Consider the following 18802-nt stretch of genomic DNA (forward strand, 5'->3'; position numbering starts at 1 on the left):
GAGCCGTTTGACGCTTTATTTTAATAATTACTTTTACGCACTGACTTCAAGTTCCCTTACGTAAAATACATTTCTCTGGCATTTCAAGTTCCTTAGTTGGCTCTCTGATGAGAACCAACCAGTCCAAAACAGGTGTCAGGCCAGTGAAGGCTCATCAAAGTGGACTAATAAAAGGTGAATATATAGACGCTTGGACACACCTATGTCTTATAAGTAATCCACACTAAGGCAACTCGGGGGATGCCAAGGAATGTATTCCCGCAGCTCTCTGGTCAACTTACGAAACTTTCATAGTTTTTATCGACTTTAAAATAATGCTGCATCTAATATCCCCTTTGCTTATGTAATAATTACACACAAACAATACAAATATAAGTATTTACATAAACATCGATTTAAAAAAAATGTATAATTTGTTACAGAAATAAATTAAATTTTAGAATTAAATTATACCCAATGATGCATTCAGATTTTGTAAAACATTTGATACATTGTCTCAGAACAAGCTGGTAATTAAACTACTAAAGATTGGGTTGAATAGTAGATTAGAGCGCTGCACTGTAGAATGGCTGTCTGATAGGTATCAGGAAATTAGCTATTCCAGAGAGAAAACGCAGAAAAGGAAAGTAGTTACTAGTGGCTTTGCTCCAAGGATAACTTACATACATTAACTTGTATGTTAATGATAGCGAAAGAAGTTTCAATTGTAATATATAGTTATTTGCAGATGATGGAATTTGGGAAAAACTATGAGGAGTGGGGGGGGATATCATGACTATACGAAAGGAATTGAATGTGATTTCTAAAAGGTAAGTGAATGGGATTTTCGTTTAATGTTACTAATTGCAAATGTTTCAAAATTTCAAAGTAAAGTTGGGAAGCAAAGTACACAAATAGTGTGAATTTCGCGGAGGGAGTAAAGGAGATGAGATATTTCGGCGTCATTGTGGGTAAGGATTTGAAATGTCGAGAACATGTTGCTAAAGTCGTGTGGACAGCAAGTTGGATTATGGCAGTGGTGTGGCGAACACGAAAGTGTATAAATAACAATGTTAGAGTTCAGCTGTTTGAGTCTTTGTTCAGGCTACATATGGATTACTCTGCAGATATTTGGTCATCTAGTTGTCAAAAGGATGAATAGATATTGGAAACGATCCAGACATGAATGAATGACTAAGGTGGTTTCTGGTCTCTGATATGTTGAGTATTAAGGCATATAGATGAATAGCAAATTTCGTGTTTACCTCTCTTATATATAATTGCGTGAAACATGGGGAAAAGAGAACATCCAGGAAGCTCTATAAGGAGGGTGTTAACAAACGAGTGAGAAGTAGATTCTTTGAATTGAGAGTGGTGGATACATAGAATGCATTGCTGATAGGCAGGGTATTAAATTATTATTAGCAGGTTATTGAATTAAGGCAGGGTATTAAATGGTGTGCGCGCGCGTGTGTGTGTGTGTGAGAGAGAGAGAGAGAGAGAGACACCTCCCGCAAAAAGTCAACCCTTATTCATGTGGTTTTCAATGGAAACTTTTAGGTTTCCAGTTACCAATGAAGGTTGTAGATGACTGGTAATCTACCGTCAGTAATTATATCTAGTGTTAATTACCTAACACTAATTAAGTACATCTCCCAATTTTAATTTAAATAAAAAAATTCTTTTACAATCTGAATAACGGAAAACTTTAGTTTCTAAATGAAATGCATCCAATAATAGGCTTTTTCAGAAATATATTATAATGACTTGTCGTTAAAGTGCAAGAACGCTTATTGATAAATTTCAAGGTTTATTAGATTTTTGAAGTAACTCTCTTAAAATCTTCAACAATAAATATTCGCTAAATATCAATATAATGAAAATTTGCCAAACATCTGCTATTGCGAAAAAAGTGAAATAAAACAGTTATAATGTATTTATCTGGAAACCTATTGCCCTTTTTATTATGGTACGATCAATGAATATAAATATTTATATTACTCACATTTATTTCTCTATAATGGAGTGTCGTATAAATTAAGACTTAAGTCCGTTTCATTTCATATCAGCCACTTAGAAGTCAGCATAAATTCGACTCTTTCCTGATTGGATTACGGCCATTTCAGGTAGGAGAAACGTGAGCTATAACGAAGAGGTCGACCTTATCTGGGAAACCAGTCAGCTATTTTCTGAAGGTTAACAAAGACTCAGCAAACAAAGAAATACAGGCCAAGTAGCAGCCATAATTCTTGTCGTTACGATATTATTTACAAGGTGCTGTGAAAATAATAGGTAAGAAATATTAATATATTCGACTTTTATAGATAAGTTAAGAAGTTTGGATAAATTAAAATAAAAGCCAAATTTTTGAAGTCCAGATGAGAATTCTTAAGCAAAGAAACCACCGATTTTGAGATTGAGCTATTGATTTATGCCGAGTACACCTATCATAAATGAATCGATCATCCACGATAAGGAGATTGAATAAAATTACAACGAGGTCACTAAGGCGATGCAAAATATGTTTGAGACCTGCGTGTATCCTCTGCTAGCTGCACTGTTTAGTAGTTGGCGGAGAAATAAAGTTTTTAAACGAAAACTCTGTTACCTTCGTTATGGGACTTGCTTTCTACTGCAAATAGCGTGTTAACGAAGTCATACTTCTTACTGATTTCTAATCCACGTGATTGTAACGAAAATGCACAGTTTTTCGTCTTATTAGGCTATGGCTCATTGTAATAGTCGTATGTGAATTCCGTACGTGGAAGGTAATAGAGCCCTTTGGCTTTATTTGGTTTTGATTTTACTTATTTCTGATTTGCTTAACAGTTGAATATTCAAAACACTCCTTAGTATAACTCACATATTTTCAAGAAATGACTGGTCTCCAATAATCAGTGTTGTTGTTTCAATGGGGAGATGAAAATCGTTTCTCACAGACTCATGATGAAATTCCAGATTCTTGTGATCGTGAGGCTTTGAAGCTATTCTGTCGGCTATCGAATTCCGCAGAAAAATGGATGCGACAGACTTTCTTCATGATTTTCTCTCTGAGTCAAACAAACGTATTTATTCAGAACAATGCTGTGTAATGCCATTGTTGTTAATATGGAAGATAAGTTACCTATGTTGAATATAATGCACTGACCGGAATTTTGACACAGACACACACGCACAGACACAGACACACACTGGACATTGTGAACTATTCACTTCTGGCAAAACAAGTTTTAAAACATCGGAGAGCGAAACGAAGATATCAAAATAATATTGAAATTAATTTAAACGATCATTATAAGAGATTACTAGCATTGTCTTATGTTACGTGTCACGAATATGTGCTCTCATGTGAAGTCATCCTAGATACAGTCATTTGAAGAAAAGTCGATTTTCAGTAGCTCAGCTGTTTAGTCAACCTCTTTGGTTAGAAAATTCCTACTGGGTTCGAATAACGTCTGTGAAGAGAGAAACCTTTGTCGAAACGATTTTAATCAATCATTTTTTTCTTTCAATAATGTTGGTCACAGTCGATCTCAGATGTCCTGATAACAAGCAATATTGACTGCTTGCGATAACATCTCACTGTTATTTGGATAATTATAAACTGTGTTTTGTGTCCAGTATTCGGCCCTTTTCTGTAAATTTGGCTGCGCCACTTTGTCATTGGCACATACTACTCAGGGAAGGAGGGGTGTCTTCAAAATTCTTTGAACGATCAGTTGAAATGCATTTCTAATCTTTATTATAAGAATCTACAATGACCGTAGAGTTACGATTCTTATTCCGAATAATGAGATCACATTTAAGTTTTATTTTTTTCCTTAAGGTGATATTTCTCAAATTAGCATCTTGTAATAGTGATCATTTTCAGGGGGTCAATATTTAGTATGTAGCAATAAGAATAACTTGTTTAGTGTTTTTGTTTCCGTTTTAAGATATCTCACCTGGTATAACTCATTTTATTATTTTTGTGCAACAGCTGTACCATGAATAGTCAGACGTCTGTGGTATATGGATCAGATATCGGTGCATTCCGTGCATTCGATGACCCGAATTTCAGCCTCGCTGATATGAGAAAAGCTGCTGAAGAGCTTAAGGAAGATATAATCACAATGGATCAGCATATCAATAAACTCAAAGAGATGTTGGGAAGTGAGTAATTTTTAAAAATCTTTCAGGTAGATTTTTAACCAAATATTTTTAATCAGGAGATTTATTCGTTTTTTAACTTGCATTAGTGTTAAAACCACAGTTTATTTTGTTAGTCCCGGAAGCGTTCATCCTTTAGCACATGATATAATCATTCAATCTGTCATTAGAAAAATGCTGAATTGGCCATTCGTTTCCCAGATAAATTATAGTTTCGTCAAATATTTACGAATTAATTGCTAAGCGATCCATATTAATTCTTTTTTCTTTTTTTTTTTTATTGGTTCTGACGATCTAAGAGTATAGCAAAAGTATTGAAGATTATTATTACAGTGTTTTCAACCTGTTATCTGCGTGTGTGTTTTCTGCATATTTTGTGCTAGAAAATAAATTTCTGCCTTTGCATAATAGCTGTTCCTAAACTGAAATAAACCGGGAGGTAAAGCAGAGTCCTTAATTCTCCGAAATGACTGCTGTAAACAGGTGAAGAATACCTCTGACAATAATTGTTCTGGTGTTGGACTATTTGAAAGAAAAATGTAATCCTCGAAATTACATATATTTGTCTATGATTTGTGATCTGTTAAAGTATCTAAACTTTTTTTCTTTTTTGATCATTAAAAGAGATGGTTGAATAATACGACGGTGCTTTTTGAGACACGCAATATGAACATATACATGTCTTCTCTATTGTTAAACTATCAGTAGCTGAATTTTATGTATACAGTGGAGGGGACTGCGGATACAAACTATAAACGGTGAAAATGATCTAGCAATATTGCATGAGTTTTAAGCGAAAAGGTGACATTCAAAAGAATAAATAAAAACTAATGATATGCTGGAAAAATATAATACTATTTATTTTATACTTATTTCCTTATTTCTTACAGATCAGAAAGACTTTGTTTCAAGAACAGACAACAGTTTCCTTTTGGCTTTTCTGCGTGTGAGAAAGTATGACGTCCAGAGAGCCTTCGATTCCATCCGACTGTATTACAAGATGCGACTGAATATCCCGGAATGCTTCAAGTCATCAGGACTTGATGAACTCCGTCCTCTGCTCTTGAATAATTATGTTACCGTCATGCCTTACCGTGCACCAGAAGGACAAACGATCATTATTATTGACTTGGGTAAGTTAAGACTTAAATAGTTAGGTTTTTTCTACTGAAATATCTTCAATTAGTAGGATTTAATTATTATCTCAGTACAGTACTGATATACGTGTATTAACACTCTGTTTTAATAAAGTAGTCAGCAGAAAACGTTTTAATTTCTGATATTTTCCAAAGCATTTTCCTGTTTCGCGAAACGTAGAAACCTGCGATTCTATTAACAAAACCGTCATCTCAGAAAAAAGGGGGTCCTATATCTTATTAAGGCGGAACCATGGTATTTACTTTATATTTTAATACTTTTTTTTCTTGTAGAAAGGCTTATACGTTGGTAAGACATGACTATTAAATTATTTAAGGAATTTACAACATACACTGGAATATTAATTAAAAGAAACCTTAATAAATACCTCCTACATTTCGTCAAATTCACATTCCTATCTTCATGGGAATGTGAATTTGAAGAAAATGATACATATGATACATAACGTACATTTGATATGATACGTACATTACGTACATTTGATTACATATGATACAACATTGCATACATTTGATTACATATGATACAACATTGCATACATTTGATTACATATGATACATACTTGATTACATATTTTTCTTTTAAAAAATTAAATCTTTTTTTAACTAAAATTAGGATTAATATTTTGATTACATATTTACAACAAGTTTAATTCTGGCTTTTTCTTTATTTTTTTCTTTTTTTTTTTTGTAACAATGAAATTCGTACAGATTTTTTTCTTTCTTTTCTTTTTTTTCTGTATAATGTATTAATAATAATCCTAATAATAATAACAGAATGTTAAGTGAAAGTTAAGTGAATAATGTTAGATAAATACTACTACTGGGATGTAACTTAATTGCAACCTCGAAGCTGTGTTGGAAGTAGGCAGATGTTTGGGAGGTCAAATGAAAGTGAAATTGCCGATAATGAAAGTGTTATTGCATCTGTCTTGATGGTTGACATTCTTTTTTATTGTGGGCATCTTTTAGAACTATTTAGGAGGCTTTTTTTCACAGTGGCAGCCTTTCTATGTCTTCTGTGCTTTTAATTTGTATCGGCTTTGATATTTGTGACTTCCTTATGAATATCACAAACTTCAAAGTCATACAAATTAAAAGCACAGAAGACAGTAATAGAAACAATATTAATAATAGTAATAATACACATTTATTCATTTTACAATGAGTTATATATATATATATATATATATATATATTTACCAACCAAACCCATATATCACACTTATATGTGATATATGGGTTTCGATTTTTTTTTTTAAAACTTGAATGAGAATTAATTTCTCAGCTTTCATCCTTGAAGCTTATTTGTAAGGTTATCTGAGAATGATACCAGCTAGTTATTATTTATTGGTTTGTTTGCTGTGTTGGGAAATTACGAAATCAAACTTATGTTTAATAGGTTTGATTTCCACTGCAACCGTTGATTGATGAATTCGCGTGCGCCACGCACACACACACACACACTTATGATAACTGGGAATGTCTTGATGCGTCGCTGAACTAAACGCTTGAACAAATATATTGTGTTTCGTTAACTTTGTATGGTATTTTGGGTGCGTGTTTCTTGTTCTTAGTATGTCCTCAGAGCTCTTTTCAGGCTATTGTAGTTCGTAAGGATTCTGTATTCATAAGGTAATTTGTTTATCATATCTGGGATGTAGAAGTTTTATGTGGAATTTCCGAAGTGATTATTGTATTTATATGTGATATAATTAGTTGTCCCAGGTCTTGTTATACGGTATGTATTTCTAACTGTCCTGTAGTTGGCATTGAAATAATGTTTTAGCAAAGCTGCATAGTGACATAAGTGTTTTGCTGTCAGTATTTTGTGTTCTGTCATTGCAGTGTATACAAAGTCGTTATTGTCTCTTTGTTCCAAAAAGATCAGTTTTATCATTTTGTGCTGTAACAACATTAAGCTATTTAGTTTGTAGAGTGCACAGAAAGCATATGTAGTTATAGCGTATGTTAGTATATTTTGGCATAGTGTTTTGTATATTAGTGTTTTTAGGCATGTGGGAACAATGTCTTTTAACCTGTAGAGTTTGCCACTTATTGTTCGGAGTTTGTTGTGTAGATGGTTTATGTGGCTATTCCAGTTCATATCAGCATCGAAGTAAATTCCAAGGTATCACATTGTTACCTGAGTGATTGTAGTGGTTTTGGTGTTTTGTGTGTTTTTTATGTTGGAAAGTGGATGTTGGATGGTTATATATTTGTTATCAACTGGTCGAGTGAGAGTATTTCTGAATATCATTAATTTTGTTTTTTTCTGAGTTTAGGTGTATGAAGGTTTTCGTGAGCCAGTCTATGATCAGATTTATGTTATGTTGCATATTGGTTTGGGCTATGCTTACGTTATTATGGATGAATATTATACCTGAATCGTCTGCATATTGGAAGATCTTACCTTTGAGAGGAAGCTGATTAATATCGTGCGTATAAATGTTGAATAGAGTTGGGGAGAATACAGCTCCCTGTGGCACTCCACAGGTTACTGGTAGCTCTCTACTTCGGTTGACCAGATACGTGTGATATGCTTTCTATTTTGAAGATAGCTTGAAAACCACCTGTGCAGAGGCCAGTCTATTCCATCATGACTCAGATTTTCTAATAAAGTTTGATGTGTGAGTATATCAAATGCTTTAGTTAGATCAATAAAGACCATGATGGCAATTTTGTTTTTGTCTAAGGCGGTATTAATTACGTCTGTAAAGTCTTCCAAGAGATATGTTGTTCCATTATTTTTATGAAAACTGTATTGTGTTTTGGGGATAATATGAAAGTTCTCTGTATATGCTATGAGTTTTCTTTAGAACGATCCCCTCCATGATTTGACTGATAATTGGTAATGATACCATGGTTCTGTAATTGTGATTAAATTTCTTTTTCATGTTTGTATTTTGGTGTGATTATGATAGTCTTTGGCATATTTGGTATCTGTGCTGTTTTAAATATTCATTTTTAATAATAAATATTTAAATAATAATAATAATAATAATAATAATAATAATAATAATAATAATAATAATAATAATAATAATAATAATAACTGTTGCATGGGGAAAGTGACAACTGTTCCATTTACCAGTCTTTGAGACTGTCTGCAGTCTTGGCGATAAAATGTTCCTCATCGACCTCAGGCGGTGCCTGAGAAGTCACACGTAGAATGGTAATGTGGCTTCATTAGGACTAGACAACGTGTGCTGTTAACTGCGTCCAAACTGCATATATCTTGAGCTATGCTTTGTCGGAATTTAGTTGTAGTTGGGACACTTTCATTCTATCCAGGAAGTTGTTGTCCCTAAGGGTGCCCACGTCATTCCCATAGGCTGTTATTTTGGATTCTTCTGTGGTGATCAGAAGTGGTATTCCTCAACCGGCGAGGGAGTTGCGGACTGCCTTTTGGAAAGGCTCATAGAACAGAGAAAATAAATGGATATCCTTTTTTGACCCCTTTTTAGATGGTAATAGGATCAGATAATTATCCGTTAATTTGGAGTCGGGTAGAGCTGTTATTGTAGCCTTCCCAGAGGATATAAATGATGCAGCTGATTATTCCTGGAGAATATTGAACAGGAATGTCTGTGTATAGAACGATGTCAAAGGTTTACTTAAGATCAATTAAGAGCAATGCCATGAGTATTTTCTTGATGGATACCAGATAGGGCAGATCTCTGATGAGGATCAGATTAAATTAATTAGATCGCTCTGGGAAGCCATATGCTTGGATGCTTACTTTGAGTCTGTTGTTTGATAACTCGATCAAGGAAGTTGTAGTCCTTGCTGGATAGACTAATAGGCCGCAAGTTCTTGGTCAGGGAGAGATCCCTGTTTTCCTTGGGGATGACTACACTATGGCGCTCCCCGAACCTCTCTGTCACGTTTCTGGTGGCAAGGATGATTTGCCAGGAGAACGGGAATTATAAAGTACCATGTTTCACGGTAAAACTCTGCCCCCAGTCCGTCTGTAACTGGCACCTTCTTAGCTCGGCATTACTTGAAGGCTGTTATTACTTCGGCCGCCGTAAAAATGACGATCCAACCTTGATTGGATGTGCAAAGGGAAGGTAGTAATATTCCAAGAGCAGTATCGAGATCTACTGTCATCTGTATATAATTGTTTTTCGTGCCTCTGGAAAGTTTGCACAGGATATCTGAAGTGGAATTCATGTTGTTCCTCCTTCCATGATGTTGATTATAGTTCACTCGTCTCTGAGCTTTCAAAAACGCCTATTGTCCGTAAACGGCAGCTAACAGCCTATCTTCCGAGCACGTGTGGTCGGATCTTGAAATTTCTTTCCTACACTTGTCTTTGTCGTCTGCGTCTATTTCGACATTCATTTCCCTGATGATGTCATCACATGGTATTCCTTGGCCTCGGCTGGCTACGAACCACCACCTTCATTTGTAGAGGACAGAGCCGTGATCTGTTGTGATAAACAGGTCTTGTCCCTATTCTGTCATTTCTTGCTTCATAGTAAGTGTGAGGTGCGACAAGTGTCCCATTCTCAGCCAGCATTGGTCCACATGGAAGAATGATGATGAATCTTGAATGAGAAGAGAAACAAGGAGTCTGATGTTAGCTTCCAGGGGCTCAGATTGATTTCTACCTTTTGAAGATAGTGGTACGTGAGAGCAATTATTTTATGGTTCAAAATATTGCTGCTGATGTTGACCTGCTGCACCTTCTGGACTCTACAAAAGAGCGACAGTTGGTTTGTAAAAACATTCTAGATAACTCCTTGGACAAACCACGTGTTGTCACTAGAGGGTGGATTACGATTTATCCAAACATCGGTGAGCTGACCATTTCTTAGATCTATTTCCAAGTCTCTATAGCCGGATATTCCTGATGCTGGGTTCCTCCTATATTGTCTAAGACCGGGTTCGCTTCACAGTTAAAGTCACCCATCAAGATGACGTGATGGACGCTGTAGAGATGGTTGTTGAGGCTCTGGAAGAACACTGGTTTTGCATGTGAGTTATCTGGAGCGTATATGGTAAGAAACCCGGTAGTACAGCCTCGGTACTTCCAGCCTATGGCGAGAATTCATCCTTCTACATCCCTTTGGATGTTGTGTAAGGCATCTAGGAGAGTGGCTAGCATGAGTATCCCAACTCCGGCACTGAATGAAGTTGAGCCGAAGCTCCAGTATGTTGTCAAGTGGTACATTTGGCACAATTCCTGCATGTCTTTGCAGTCACAGAAGTGCATTTCTTGCAGGAAAAATAGCCTGATGTTATAGGTAACATTAGGCATTTTATGCCGTCGTAGAAGCCGATGGTATTGCGGTAGAAGCAGTTACAGACGTTTCAGGCATAGAAACTTTCATTGTCTTTCCGAGGACTGTCTATGAATAGGTCTTCCCTCTCTGGTGTTCTTAGGTTGTTGTTGAAATTCTTTTTGATAGAGAGGACACGGTAGGCTGTTGTGAAAGTTGCTGAATTGTTTCCCCTAATCAAAGGTGAAGGTACGTAGCGGGCAGCGGGCTATTAGATGGTGAAGATTTCTGCATAATCGGCAGAAGTTAGGGCACTGGCTTATTGAAGCACTGGGCTCGAGGCCAGTATTTGCCAAGATGTTTGCAAATACGGCGCATCGCTCTGCTTAATCCCCTAAGAGGAAAGTATTTATGCCTGTAGATGTGCACGTGCATGGTGCCGATTTGTCTGATGAATGAAAGTGATTCTTGGAGTGAAGAAAGCCCTCCATTTCTGTACGAGACAACTAACTCATCATTTGATCGAAAATCATGTGATTAAAATTCCTCACGTACCAGACAGGATTTCGACCCGAGTCGTTCCAACCAAAGTGTTCGTTTTTAACAACTGAGCTACGCAGTCTCAAAGAAGACATTTATGTTAGTTTAATAACTGCACTTTGAAAAGCTAGAGCATAAAGACAAACTGGACAAACACATATTATGCAATGGATACCATTGGAGAAGGTATTTTCCAGTGATGAGGGAGGGATATCAGATTAACATACCTCAAAAAATATTAATTTATTACACGAAATTATTCGTTATAGTGCATTAAGTTGAGTTAGCAATCACCAGTTCCGTTTTGCAACTGGCGCCGAAATGGATGTACGTACATAGTTCTGGGCGTACCTCAACTGTACTTATACACTGCAGAAAAATGATAGCAGTAATCGATTTGTTTTATCTACACAATGAATGAAAAGGAATTTCTTGCATTGAGGAAAGGTGTACTATATTTCACTACATCAGTTAATGAGAAAGTTTGTTACTGGAATCTCAAAAACAGATGTCATAAATTCGTGCATTTCTGATGATTATATATTGAATGTGTGTGTATTACAGACAATGCTTATAAATCCCAAAACATTAAGACACAATTCCCCGCAGTAAATTTGGTATTTCTGTTAATTCGATAGACTTTCGTGATATTTTATTTTATTTTAATGTTAGGTGCTACTGATCCAGCCGCTCACTCTCTAGCCATGTCTCTCCGTGCGATATTCCTGTCACTTGAGTGGTGTCTTCAGTCTGAAGCGTCTGTTATCAACGGAGTCCAATGGATTTTCGACTACAAGAACTTTTCCTTTAGCCACTTAAAACAGTGGCTTCAGTTAGGACTTGCGGCATCCGGTATACAAGTCTTTCAGGTCAGTAATGCAGAACTCAAGAGGACCATGTCAAGAAGTCATTTAACGTTGTTTATTTTCTTTTTTTGTTTTATTCTGCTTTCAGGTATGATGTTGAAACACAACACAACCGACTGAATTCGAAATGAGTTTTTCGGACGGTATTATTATATGTGCAGTTAAGAAAACATCTATTCCAATCAAAGTGTGTTGACTCCGTGAAGATTAATTTCTTGTCTTCAGGAAATACTCCAGGAATTCAAATCCTATGGCGAGAATGGATAAGAGATGACTGTAGTAGTGTCTCAAGGAAGTTTAATGACCTTTGTAGCCGTCAAATCTGTTTATTGGAGGCCCCAATGGGCTAACGTTTGACGTAAGATGGGAGTTGAGCAATTTCACGATATTCTCTCTCCCAGAAGATAATTATGTACTATAGGCTGACAATCTTTCATAAGTGGGAATATCAATTTAGTACTGTATTCGATAATGTGTTGGCACTCATAGTATTGCAATAAGTAGAGAAAATGAATATATTTAAATGATTTTAGTGGGTAGATTGGTGAATTCTTAAAAAGAGAAAGTATTCATCTTGCATTTGTCTTGTTTGCTGTAAATGTAACACTAAACTAATATAAGCAATTAGACTGCTAAAGAGTAAATAGGCAATGTATAACCTCTCGCAGTAGTGAAGTCATCCCCACCTTACTGGCGAGCATTGCCGTCGCAAAAGTATACTTTCCAAAATGGCGACTATAACTCCAGTTGGTAGTTATCTTTCATCTATTGGTGAAACACCGCAAACTTGCTTATTAAAGTTCTGAAGTAGCTGCAACCAACTACGTTTAGTCATCAGAGCAAGGTTACTGGTTTAGTATCCGCCACCACCTCATCTCATATGTAGTGAGTGACATCTTTTGGCTCAAAATTTCCCTACCAAATCGTCCTGCCCTTTTCATATGCTGTCTCTAAAGCTGTTGAAACTTCTTAAGCATGCTGATCTCTTTAATTCTCTTTCTCTCTCTCTCTGTCTCTCTAATGATCGACTTCTTCAGTCGAAATAACCAGTCAAGAAAATTTCTCTGCGAATGGCTCAACAACAAAACTCCAACTGCTCAATTCGCATATGCTGCAGCTCGCAAAAGCTATAAAGGAATCATAATCAAATTTAAAGATTTTGAAAGGGCGAATGCTGCAAATTCACCTCCTACCCAAATGGCAGTTTTTTACGGATCGTTTTGCTAAGAATATTGGGTGCAACGTTTGCCCACCCAAGTTTACACTACTTTTATATCCGAACGGTATGGAAGTCACTTCACCTAAAGACAAAGCCGACTTATGTTACTTTTTTCTTCCAATTGTCCACTGCTCCAAGAACTGCTCTCTCTCTCTCTCTCTCTCTCTCTCTCTCTCTCTCTCTCTCTCTCCATATTAACCATAGTCTTTAGTGCGAAAGAAATCCAAATAAAGCCCAATAACCTGAACTAAAACAAACCGTCTGGTCCGTATCGCCCAACTGTTGTAAGACACATCAAGACCCAGAACTAACTTGTATAATCCAGAATTTACGCCTATCATGTTTTGCCTCTTCAGTCTATCCTATTCGACTACTATCTACTCTAAATCATGGACGCCAGTTCCAAATCCAGTCCATAAAAAAAAGGTGCTAAATTAACCAGAAAACTACAGTTTAATCGCTCTCACTCGTTGCTTCAAATGGTATGGAGAAGGTCCACCACAACCAATTTCTAAACCACCTCGAGGCCTACCAACTTATCTGTGGCCAGTAATATAGCTTTAATAACAAACCACACCTCTCTATACACAAGCAATGGAAAAATTCGAAAAACGTATTTAGTTGTCCTCGATATTTCTAAAGCATTTGATCAGGTTTAGCAAAGCAGCTTACTTAGAAAACTGTCATCCTGTGGTCTGCCTTCCACACTCTAGATCTATTTCGCCAACTTTTTCCGTGGACGCACATTAAATCCTGCGATGGGTGGTTTCCTCTACTCAGATTTCCCCACCAATGAAGGAGAACCCCATGGTTTGGTTCTTCATTTCCTTTCTTCTTCTTTTACATAAATGGCCTGCTCTCGCAGACCTCCAACCATATCCTTACGTTTGCTGATGACAGTGCACTCTATTCCTCCTTCTGATTAATAAATCTTATAGTGTCAAGTATCAGAAACATCAGGGTCCACACCAATGATCTGAACTTCTAACTCCTAACTATATCTCAATAGGTAAAGGAAAACACTGTAGTCTTCAGTATCACAAAAACTCAGTCCTGTATCGTCTCTCGAAAGAATGAGCTTTTATCCCTCCTGCTTACTTTCAGTAATACTGAGTTATCCAAACAGGATCAGATTTTCCTTATTTAACTGATTTGTTCCTGCCACCTTATTCTGCACAAACACATTTCAACTTCGCTTCTGCAGCAGCCAAAACATTAGGTGTAATTTTTCGAAAAGACACTACTTCACCGCTGGTAACTCTATACAAATCCGAAATCTGCCCAACCATGAAATATTGTTCCCATATTTGGGTTAGTGCACCAAAATTCTCTCAAGGATTGTCCGATTCTATCCAGATGGGCAATCCGGATAATTAAATTAATAATCTCTCTTTCACAAGTCAGTTCATTCACATATCCACCACTTAGAAGAAATCGCAATATTTTCGATATTTCTCAATAAATTCATAGCAAAATTCCCGCTTCTTAACTTTGAAAAACGCAGGCAGGCACACAGGCAAGCCTCCCCCCCCAAGACAAATCTCCAATCTCCAGCTCCAAGTTCGGAAACAAAACTAGTACTGCATGTAAAAGACAACCCAAATGAATTCTATCGTTATGCTCTAAACAAAAAAATGAAGAAAGAATAAGTGTTAAAAAATAAACTCCACTCAATGTGTAGATGGTATGCCTATGACAGATGCAGAAGTGATTGTTGTACGAATTGTGCTCATTTTTATAGAGCTGATTTTTCCCAGTATAGGGAACAGTGTCTTCAATAGGTCACTGTAATAGAAGGAGTGTGTAATCTAATGGTTGCATGAATTGAATAAGAATTTAGTAAAATGGGTCAATAAGATATTAACATGGATAAAAAGTGTGCGAAGTTGAAATGGCTCTGCCACTGACTATGCTGAATAATGTGAAAATCATATCAGTTGTTTTCACAGTAGTAGAAAGAATACGGTATGTGATAACCCCATTGCACTAGAGTCATACAAAGCCCGATGTGTTTAACTATTCGCTTATTGATATCTCTGGAGTGAGAGTAAAGATTATTGGAACGCTGGTAATCGATCATGGTGTTACTCTGCAGGAGGAAACTGATTAGCCAGGGGTTCTTTGGATGCAAATACATAGGAAGTTAAAGTTTAATGACTATATAAGGAAAGATTACAAACACAACTAAGATGATAATTGCAATGCTAAATCGAACACAGGCATGCAAGGATAAGGACTAATGTGGACTCTTTACCAGGTATTCATACTATCTCCTCTGGATTGAGATAGTCCGGATGAGATAGTATCAAAACCTAATTGTGCTTAAAACAAGAGATCACATATGGACGCATATGAGATCTTTTGTTTTCCGTCGGAAATGCAAATGCATTGGAGAAGATGCAAAGAACAGTGTTGAAAATGATACCGGGACTGTGGAATTTAGATAATGAGGAGAGACTGAAAATTTGTGGACTGCACACACCTTCGTAAAAAAGCAAACATACAAACGGTTAGTATTTCAACAGACTAACAAAGATGACAATAACAAGGACCATCCCTAGGCTCCTTAATGGGTTCAGCGCACCCAGATTTAATTAAAAATCTAAGCTTTTCTTCCACTTCTATTGGTTCTTAATTCAGTAAACATGCGAAAATCCTTATGGGGTATAAAATTAAAGCATCATTCATCCCTTTCACCAAAATATAATCACTACTTCGATCAATTAAAAGTAGACAACTGATCTCCTGAAATAACCCAAATGTTATAGCGTATGCTATACATATATGGAAAATATCATGCTACTACCTGACAACGACAACTGTTGAACAGCGCAACTGGAAGCACAAGGAGGTGCTGTAGACTCAATTCCTTGGCATAAATTGCCAAGGAATTCAGTCTACAGCACCTCCGTCTAATCTTTTCTTATCAGCTCCTTCACAAGATCTCTCAACAGAAAAATGTCACTCTCTGTAAATTGATTAGTAAATATTACACCCCTGTATTAAAAAAATTCTGGATATGTCCTTAGCTGCTGATTAATCAGACCTTTACAGGAATATATGAATATAAATATACATTTATAGGAGTAGGAATCTATATAGGAATGTAAACAGCAGAATTCATCTATTCATATATATATTCATATATATATGAATTCATATATATATATATATATATATATATATATATTCTTTTTTCAAAGAATTCCGAAGAATATATACTGTATATAATGTGAAGAATACAGATTGCACCAGGAGAACAAATTTATCTGGAGCTTGTAAAAATAAGTATATATTACCATTTTGATCACATTACTTTGAAATAGCAGTTTTATTAATAACTCTGACCACCGTGCACCCGCATAAAAGATATCGATTAACAATTTTTGTTCACACCACCAACCTACATCTGCAAAGTATTGGTATCACATCCATAAGATAAGCAACACATTTCCATTCCTCATTCCTTCAACTATTAATTTTAATAATTACTTTTCGAGTTTCACTTTTAAGAAAAGAAGTTCATAGTTTTTTCATGTTTAATTAAAATTAAACATGAAAAATGTTTTAATAACGCTAAAGTTCTCCATGTTATCCTTATTTTATTGAAGAATAATGTGGAGATTAATCTTTAATGTATAATTTATTTAAGGGAAAAATGAAAAATATATCCGATTTGGAAGTTTGTTTGACATATGAAAATTAGTAACGAAGACTGCAATTTGTGTTGATTTTTCTAATGTACTGATTATGCACGTTTCCATTTGTAGGGTGGTATGCCGGTGCGTCACAAGGCTTTCCATGTTGTGTATAACTCGGAATTCTTTGAAACTTTATCCAAATTTATTAAGCCAGTGTATAGTAAGAAACTCCAAGACCGAGTAAGTATTTTAAAACCTCGACAAATATTTCGAATATATCTATAATGAAAAAAGATGATATTTTAAATTTCAGTATAATTTGTACTTCCAATATTCATATTATATATATATATATATATATATATATATATATATATATATATATATATATATATATATATATATATATATATATATATATATATATATATATATATATATATATACAGGGTGTTCGGGATAAATTTGACATATTTATAATTAATTATATTTTTCCGTAAGTTACATGTATTAACACACACTTCTCTTCATTTAAAAGTTTGGACCCTTCTTCATTCATATACAAGATGTCAGAAAGGATGAATAGCTGGAACCCACCTGAATCATGGAAGAGAATAACTTGTATCATGATGATTCGTGCCCGCCATCAAAATAAGGATATTACGACTGCTGCCCAATGCTCCCTGAATACAGTAAAAACTATCAGGCATGAACTAGAGACTTGCAATGGTGACTACGAGGATGTAGCAAGAAGAAAGATCCCTAGCAGACGATCTGATTGCGTTCGTACAGCAGAATTCCTCGCAAATCTGCAGGAACAGGTGTTGAAGAACCCTGGCATTGGAATTCGGGCTTTGTTCGTGGAGTTGTTTTCTAATCCAGGCTGGTCCTCATTACTTCTAGTTTTTTGTTAGAATTTCGTCTAACAGGAGAGAAACTTATGAACATAATTTTATAAGTTAGTCAGCTATTTACATGGAGGGGAACAGATTTCCACCAGAAAAAAAAAAAAACAGAGATGCACGTTCGACAATACACTCGATTTTCAGATATTCAGAACTCATACCTATTACTTCACAAATATGTCCAATAGATATCGTCACCCTACATGTGGCTCGATCACCTTGGATATCAAATAGCCTCAATAATTATAGAAAGGCGGAAGGTTATCAATGAAACACATTCATCAAAAGCAGTACCTGGATTACCTCACTTAGAATTATCGTAGAAGTTGTAGCTTTTTCATGTGCTATAGCTTCCTCTTTCTACGTATGTTTTTACTAATAGTTGTCCAAATGTTTCATGAATTATTTGACATATTGACATTTCTCTTAAAATATTTATGGACTTGTAATATGACACAGTATTATTAATTTGCTCTTTCGTTTGTAGGTAATGGTGCACGGATGTAATATGAACTCCCTGCATCAACACATTCCTCCTTCTCATTTACCGCCTCAGTATGGGGGAAACGTGGAACCCGTCAGTGGAATGTCACTATATGAAAAGCTGGTAGAATGGAATCCCACGTACAGATCGTTCTGCGACTATGGCTATCCAATGTGGAACAGTAGCAGTGACGGTTCACAGTTTGGTCGGAAATCTTCAGAACCAGTTCTCCATGGTTATAAAAAGTTGGAAGATAATTTTTGTGCCTCAAACTCCTCTCAGTGATTATTGTTTACAGAACTCTCTATAGAAATTATTAATATAGAAAATTATTTGAATAAACAGCAAAATGCTTCTAAAATTATTCATGTGCTGTATTTTTGAAACGTTTTTAATAAGTATTTTAAGAAAAAACAGCTCGTTTTGTAGTTGAAGTTATTACAGAAACATATACTTCTTAAGTTGCAATTGTCCTTCATTAAAATTGATCAAATGAACATTTCATTTTAATTCGCTCTTTTATTTTTCATGGTACACTTTATGTTTGAATTTTGTTTTAGATTATGTTTATTATACATTACAGTTTTCATGTTAAAAATGTGTTATTCTTTTACTACTCAGCAATTAGAAAATT

The 18802-nt window shown here is 35.6% G+C and overlaps 1 protein-coding gene across 1 annotated transcript; it reads left to right on the plus strand.

The window, feature by feature from the left end:
- The first annotated feature begins 3965 nt into the window (after positions 1 to 3965).
- Positions 3966 to 18453, plus strand: LOC150106971 (alpha-tocopherol transfer protein-like). The gene is made up of 5 exons (XM_090393522.1): positions 3966 to 4131; positions 5019 to 5261; positions 11726 to 11922; positions 16909 to 17019; positions 18172 to 18453. The coding sequence occupies exons 1-5, from the start codon at positions 3966 to 3968 to the stop codon at positions 18451 to 18453; spliced, it is 999 nt and encodes a 332-aa protein (XP_090249648.1).
- The last annotated feature ends 349 nt before the right edge of the window (positions 18454 to 18802 follow it).

This window comes from Typopeltis vanoorti, chromosome 5 (assembly GCF_054136105.1).
Source record: "Typopeltis vanoorti isolate ZY-2024b chromosome 5, IOZ_Tvanoo_1.0, whole genome shotgun sequence".
NCBI classification, from domain to species: Eukaryota; Metazoa; Arthropoda; class Arachnida; order Uropygi; family Thelyphonidae; genus Typopeltis; species Typopeltis vanoorti.

Excerpts from the sequence above, each read along its gene's own strand:
- LOC150106971 (XM_090393522.1), top strand. The coding sequence starts at position 3,966 with ATGAATAGTCAGACGTCTGTGGTATATGGATCAGATATCGGTGCATTC. Across the intron at positions 4,132-5,018 it reads ACTCAAAGAGATGTTGGGAA|ATCAGAAAGACTTTGTTTCA; the intron begins GTGAGTAATTTT and ends TATTTCTTACAG. Across the intron at positions 17,020-18,171 it reads GTAAGAAACTCCAAGACCGA|GTAATGGTGCACGGATGTAA; the intron begins GTAAGTATTTTA and ends TTTCGTTTGTAG.